Source organism: Morus notabilis, unplaced genomic scaffold (genome assembly GCF_000414095.1).
Source record: "Morus notabilis unplaced genomic scaffold, ASM41409v2 Scaffold69, whole genome shotgun sequence".
Classification (NCBI taxonomy): Eukaryota; Viridiplantae; Streptophyta; class Magnoliopsida; order Rosales; family Moraceae; genus Morus; species Morus notabilis.
In genome coordinates, this window is record NW_010364208.1 from 251,316 (window position 1) to 258,445 (window position 7,130).

General features: G+C 35.7%; 1 protein-coding gene across 1 annotated transcript; it reads left to right on the forward strand.

Annotated features, from left to right (window-relative positions):
- Positions 1-1,776: 1,776 nt before the first annotated feature.
- LOC21406034 (AT-hook motif nuclear-localized protein 8) lies at positions 1,777-6,906 on the forward strand. The gene is made up of 5 exons (XM_010106012.2): positions 1,777-2,554; positions 2,657-2,709; positions 4,309-4,440; positions 5,973-6,134; positions 6,316-6,906. Exons 1-5 carry the CDS (start codon positions 1,996-1,998, stop codon positions 6,583-6,585), a joined length of 1,176 nt encoding a protein of 391 aa, XP_010104314.1. The 5' UTR covers positions 1,777-1,995; the 3' UTR covers positions 6,586-6,906.
- The last annotated feature ends 224 nt before the right edge of the window (positions 6,907-7,130 follow it).

Here is a 7,130-nt window from a genome sequence, read left to right on the forward strand (position 1 = left end):
AAAAAGTGGGATGATTAATTTTTCATGCTAAATAAACGGATAGAAAAATGCCTCTATGTGAACAAAGTGAGTAGTATAGAAATTAGTACTTGTGATGGAAAGTCAAATAAAATGATTTTTTATGGGGTGTTTTTCCAAGTTATCGTGGGAACGAGAGAAAGAGATTTAAGCCTAGTGTACTCATAGAGGAAAAATGTTGACAAAAAAAAGTTGTTGACTGGTTTGCTTATTCAAGAATACTTAGAGACATGGTATTAAACACCATTACTAGTAAAATATGAACTTCATTTGTAAACCTCATATTACGGGATAAACTTTCTATTAGTGGATAGTGCTGAACACTATCAGTATCGTGTCCATATCTTTGTTCATGCTTATTAGTTTTTCTCGGTTGACCTTGTCGGTAGTGTTGAGATCCTAGCAAGAAGTACTAATTCCTTTATAACCTATGGTGTGAACATACATGAGCTTTGAAGATTTCAAAAGCAACTTGTGCTCAAGGGCCAAGGCTAATTTCATCGTAGTTTCGTCACAGAACACATAAAAGTTTCCTCTCAAATTAGTATATGAAAAACTTAAAAGAAACAAATTAAATAGAAAAATTAATTAAATTTCAAACAAAAGATCTCTACGACTTATTAGAATCAGTAAAATGAATGCAAATATAAATACTAACTAACTACATCCCACATTGTATAGAGAAAATGATGATTGTAATGACTTTTCTATTTAAGAAGGATCATGAATGAAATAGATGCAATCTTATAAATAAGTAATTAAAAAGAATAATAATAAAAATATTTTTGTATATGTCTAGCATTCAATAATTTATTGACAATCCCAGAGCGGTCTATAATTATTTGTTGTTATAAGTTAGTTTTATGTCATTTTACTGCTTATTTTCTCTAAAACACGTTGCTTTGTGATCTTGTTGCATATGAAGTCATTTAAAAGTTAAATGTTTATTGTCCTTTATTTTCGATTGTAAAAACATGTTGTCATTTTGAGTTTGTGACGAAGCCTCAAAACCCTCAATTCTCGTGTGCGCATGCTCTAGTGCACACACTATTTTTCCATCGGATTTTAACGGAAAATGAAACTAAAAAGACAAAATAGGAGGAAAAAAAATTCAGTCTTAAGAATATGTAGTGATAATTTTTCAAGTAAAGCTGGAAGATATCAAAAACACTAAAGTTCAGGGTATACTAATAGAGATTATTGTTAAAAATAATATCTTATACATTATAATACTTTTGACAGTGAGATGATCGTTGTTGAGTTCTATCAAATTATTAGATTATTTATAATTTAAAACTATGTTTTTTCTTTAAAAAACATGAGAAATTAAAAAAAAAAAAAAACATTCCTTGTTTAAAGTGGAAAAGAAAAACATGCAATATCCGAATCCTTTGAGATTTCATCAATCATCATCATCATCGTCAATTATATCAATCAAACTACAAAAGAAAGTGCGACAAGTAAAATTAAGAGAAATATTAGTATCATTATTTCTATTATTATCTTTATTATTTTTTATATTTATTATTTAATACGTGAATTTTATTATTTTATTTTTTATTTAAATGATAATATATCATTTTGATGAAATTTACGTATCAAACGGTAAAAATAAATAGTAACATGAGTGGTTAACATTTATTTTAAAACTAAATCAAAAACCCTAAAATGAAATAAAAAAGAAAAAGATCTAGAAACCCTAAAAACTTATAAAATTAGTTTTTTCGGCTCCGCTTTTCATTCCCCTAGTTTCTTTAGTTACATTTACTCTCTCTCTCTCTCTCTCTAGTTTCTCACTTATTGTTATTACACACTCTCTCTCATAAAGTAGGTTACGAGTAGATGATTCACTGAACCGGAAAAACAAACCCCATTTCCTTTTCTTTTCCTTTCTCTTTCGTGTTTTCCCTGAATCCAAACACCCCAAAGACAGGAAATCTCAGCCCCATTTCTTTGATTGATCTTTCTCTGGACCTGATGGACTCACGGGAAGCGACGGCTCCGCCACCGCCGGCCCCACAGAACATGATGGTGGGCCATAACTCGTACGCCAACGCCATGTCCAACAATCACAATCACGGCCACAGCCACAACCACAACCACACCAACAACAACAGCGCCGCGTCGTCGATGATGGGCTCGAACTCGATCGGCTCGGCTCAGATGCTAGGGGGCGGCGGCGGCGCCAGATTTCCGTTCAACTCGGTGACACCGCCGCCGCCATCGGCCTCCAAACCCTTGGACTCTCTGAGCGCCAATCCGTACGATGGATCTTCGTCGCCGGGGCTGAGGCCCTGCGTCGGCGGCGGAGGGTTCAGCATCGACTCCGGCTCCAAGAAGAAGAGGGGACGGCCGAGGAAGTACTCGCCGGACGGCAACATTGCGCTGGGACTGTCGCCGACGCCGATTCCTTCGTCGACCGCGGTCGGCGGTGGTCACGGTGACTCGAGCGGCACCACGCCGTCCTCCGAGGCCTCCGGGAAGAAGCACAGGGGCAGGCCGCCGGGCTCCTCGAAAAGGCAATTGGACGCATTAGGTAAATTGATCTGATTTTTGTTTTTGTGAGTGAAATTGAAATTGTTTGCTTTGATTTGTTTTTCATTTTTGAAACCGATGGTCATTTTGCGTGGTTTTGCAGGTGCTGGTGGAGTTGGGTTTACTCCCCATGTGATTATGGTGAAAGCCGGCGAGGTATGTGAATCAATTCTGGGTTAAGTTTTTGTTGTTGTTTTTTGGTTTTATCATCTATGTGTTGTTTTGTTGAGGAAGTTGTGCTGTAAAATGGTTTCTTCAAATGCATCTGTTGTCGTTTTGTTTTAGCTGTTTGTGTTGGTGATTATCTAGTACAACGCGTAGTGATCATGCATTTGTTACCTCTGTGGCTAGTTCAGAAGTTTGAGTTATTGTTAGTTCTTCTCTCAGGAGGGAGGAGACCAAAAAATTTTTTTACTTGTTAGTGTTTGTTTTACTGGGTGATACAAAGCTTACCGTTCTAAATTCAGTGTTCTTTCGTGATTTTTCACATCAAGTTAAAACTCTATTCTTTTTTAGAAAATAGAGCTTTTGTTTAATTGTTGCAAAAGTTTGAAGGTCATGGAATATATGCTATATTTGCTGGTCAAGGAATATTGCTTTTATGATCAGATGTCTATGTAGAAGAGGGGTGGAGTGACAAGTTTCGAGAATTTAAGATAAAACAAATGGCGTGGTCCGTTGAAGACATATTCCTTAATATGTAATTCTTTAGCAAAGGCGGTCAGGTTTTATTAAATGACCTCTAAATCTCGACATCATATGTTGTCGTTACATGAAATCATATTGATGAAGACAATTTTGTGCTATATACATATGCAGTTGATCTTATAGCCTATAGGGTTTAAGGGGGGTAATCATGGGGCTTCGTCAAGCCATTGTGCTTTTAGTGTCATGAGGTTGCTTTGATATTTACTTGTATTTATTTGATAAATCAGTTTGAATGAATCTTTCTTTTGCCTGTATGTTGTCTTAATCTTAGCGTCACAAAAACCTTCAATTTTTTTTAAGTCTGGCATGCAACATTGTTGCATTGTGCGACTCAAGGAAATACTAAATTTTCAGTTTGCGAACACAAGAATTATTGTTATGTTAAAATGCATGCTTAATGAGTTTTTTCCTGGAAGTAACTTTTGTGATCTTTTTGAACAACATGCCAAAGTGTTGAGTTATGGGTTCTGATCTAAGTTTGTAGGATGATTTGAATTGATAAAAATTATGAATCATAAGGTAAAGACATGATGCCACTTTATAGAGTTTCTTTCCATTCTTTGAACACATCCTACCTTTCCAATATGGCAAAGTAGCTGGAAGGTGATAGACAGTAGGATTGTCTTCAGGTACTCAAATGTCGCTTTGGTACCTGTAGTACTGTGCTATTGTGTCCATTTGATTCCTCAATTAATGGGTTGCTGTGCAGATTAAGACTGTTATGATCATTTAGTTATGGTTAGTAACTAAACTATTTCCATGTATTTATTTGTATGCATTATTGGATTTTGTTTAGATGAACTAACAAGTACTATTAATAATTGTTATCAATATTTTTCATCGGTTAGATATGGGGTTTGTAGATGAATTTATTGTCTATACTATGCTCTGTCTAGTGCAAATATTAATTTTGTCGGAACTTCTGAGATCTTTAATTCTTGGTTATGAATTATGTTTATTCAATATCGTTTCTTAGATTTTCTTGTGCCAACAAAGTGATGCTTTTTTGGAAAAGAGAAGCTTCTCATTGACGCTTATGTGTTCCAGGATATAGCATCAAAGGTTATGGCATTTTCACAGCAAGGACCACGTACAGTTTGCATTCTCTCTGCCAATGGTGCCATCTGCAATGTTTCTCTCCGTCAGCCAGCACTGTCTGGTGGTACTGTCACATATGAGGTATCCTTACTATTGTAAAGTTGAAAAGTTTGCAAAAGTTAGGCTTTGTGCCATTACATCCAGTATTATTCTTGAGATAGGTTGAACGTGTTTATAATTTTATTTTATTTTATTTTATTTTTTTTGCGTGGGTAGAAACGCGTATATAATGGTTAATTCGAAATATTTAGGTAAAAGAAGGTAAAAGAAGTACGATTCAGACACGAGAATATATTTGCTGTCATATGATACACCATGTATAATCAGACACGAGAGAATATATTTGCTGCGAGAGGATACATTTACTGACATTATACACCATGTATAATGTGCTTTTTCCTTTTGGAAATGTGACAATTGTGCTGAAAATCATATTCTTTTCGTGGGGATATATGTGCACAATTGTCACTTGTCATAGATTAATGGCAATTACTAACCATCTTCTGTTGTTGTTCTGGTCTTGAGCCGAAAGAAACGAACTCCACAAGCTATATTTTGTTCCTTTTTGGCTTAGAATTTAGATTACACTATCTTATGGCCCAGGTCTTAAGAAAAGTAGTTGCGAGATTCTTGGTAGTTGGTAGTAGGAAGGAGAGATTAAACTAGAAATACTAACTTATTAGAAGAATATTTTACGATTTCACAATAAGGTTAAAGACATATGGACTCAAGAATTTATTCATCTCTGATAGATCAGGAAAAAGTTCTATGTTGATGCAATACTAGTTAGATTCCCTCACATAAAGTAGATCAAACAAAACTTATGCGCTCAAGGTTGAGCTGGTCCGGTAGTTGTCACACAAGAGAGAAAGAGAGTTGCAACATAACAGTTGAGATAGTTGGATTCTTCTGACAAACACTGTGAATGTTGGGTGCTAATTGTTCTCAAACAAAATATTTTTCTTTCTTTCTTTTTTATTTATTTATTTATTTTAATTAAAGGTATAGTGAAGTATAGTTAATATACACTAGTAAATGGTTGCTTAGAGAAGAATTTAAATAATTTAATAAACGGCCTTCTTCTACTCTGTCTACAAGGGGTGCTAGAATGCTGCTAAGCAATAAATCTAGAAGCAAAATTGTTAAAGAGTTTGCATAAATCTACTATGCTACTCCATGAAAGATTCCAGATAAATGTAAGGGAAATATTGTTGTAGACACGAAAGAACTATTTTTCCTTGGCAACTTATATATTTCAGTAATTTGATTTCCTCAGTTCTTGTATCATGGTAGCACTTAAGGTAGATAGCGGTTACACGCTTCAATCTCTAGGGAACTTTGAAGAACTTTTCAATGAGAGTCAAATGGTGTAATTTACGCCATTAACAATCCTGTTTCTGAATCATTATGTTCCATTACTTAAATTGCTCGGGCTTCCAAAATTTAAGATTGACAATATTCAACTTTGTGCTACGTTAAGTTTTCATCTGATCCTATGTCTTTCTAAGTGATATAATATGGTAAAACGTTCTTGTTAATTTTTATTTTTAATATCTTCTCGGTGCATGAATTTCTTCGTCCATTATTTTATTTATTTCTCTTTTCTTTTTCAGGGGCGATACGAAATCATTTCTTTGTCAGGTTCCTTCTTCATCTCTGATAATAGTGGTAGCCGCAGCAGGATAGGTGGATTAAGTGTGTCACTTGCTGGGCCTGACGGGCGAGTTTTGGGTGGTGGAGTTGCAGGAATCCTAATGGCAGCATCGCCCGTGCAGGTACAACTCTGCCATATTTTCTTGTATATGTGGCGGACATAATGTGGCATATTATTGTACATCCAAATGATCTCAAAAGAAGCCCATTTACTGTGTAGGCTAGTAACTGATAAGCGTTAGACCAATAAAAAATCAAAACCAACGCATCTTTCTTTTGCAATGGCCTTGTGCATAATAACAGGTCATAGTTGGAAGCTTTATCGTGGATGGAAACAAATCGAACACCAACAGTGCTGTAAAGTCTGCACCAGCTGCACCTCAACCCCAAATGTTAAACTTCGGTGGACCTATGGCAGGAGGTGACTCTCCCTCACACGGAGACTCCAGCGAGTCGTCTGAGGAGAATGGCAATGGCCATCTTAACAGAGGCCCTGGATTCTATAATGCTAGTCAACCGATCCATAATATGCAGATGTATCATCACTTGTGGGGTAATCAGACACACCAGTGAAGAAGCATTGCAGTTAACAATACGGCGCATTGGGGTATTGACTTTGACGATTATTAGATCTATTTATCCGATGAGGTCAATTCCAAATGCTAACATGCACTGTAAAAACCGCTTTTAGGAGGGTTGATCCTTTAGTTCTTCTAGATGAGTTTTTAGTTCTTTTTTTTTTTTTTTGAATAGTTAACGATTTTTTTTTTCCCCTTATTATTTTGCCCCTCATCTCCAAATGATTTAAACATGGCTATTGTTGATAGCGGAGGATATGCCATCCACTTTATAGGTTGTCACGAGCTCAATTTACATTTTAAGTTGTTTTGCTTCTCTTGCATCTTCATTATGGTTCCAGCTAGCAGTTTCTGAACTTCATTTGTAAACTTGGTCCACGAATTATGAAATTTATAGCAGTCTCCGATATCATTGTATGATTTTCTTTCAGCCGCATATCTCAAAATTGCACCTACTAAAAAGACCTGTAACTTTACATATTGTCAAATGACACTGAACAATTCTGGCCGTCTTTGGTTCATGAGTTTAAAATTATGATG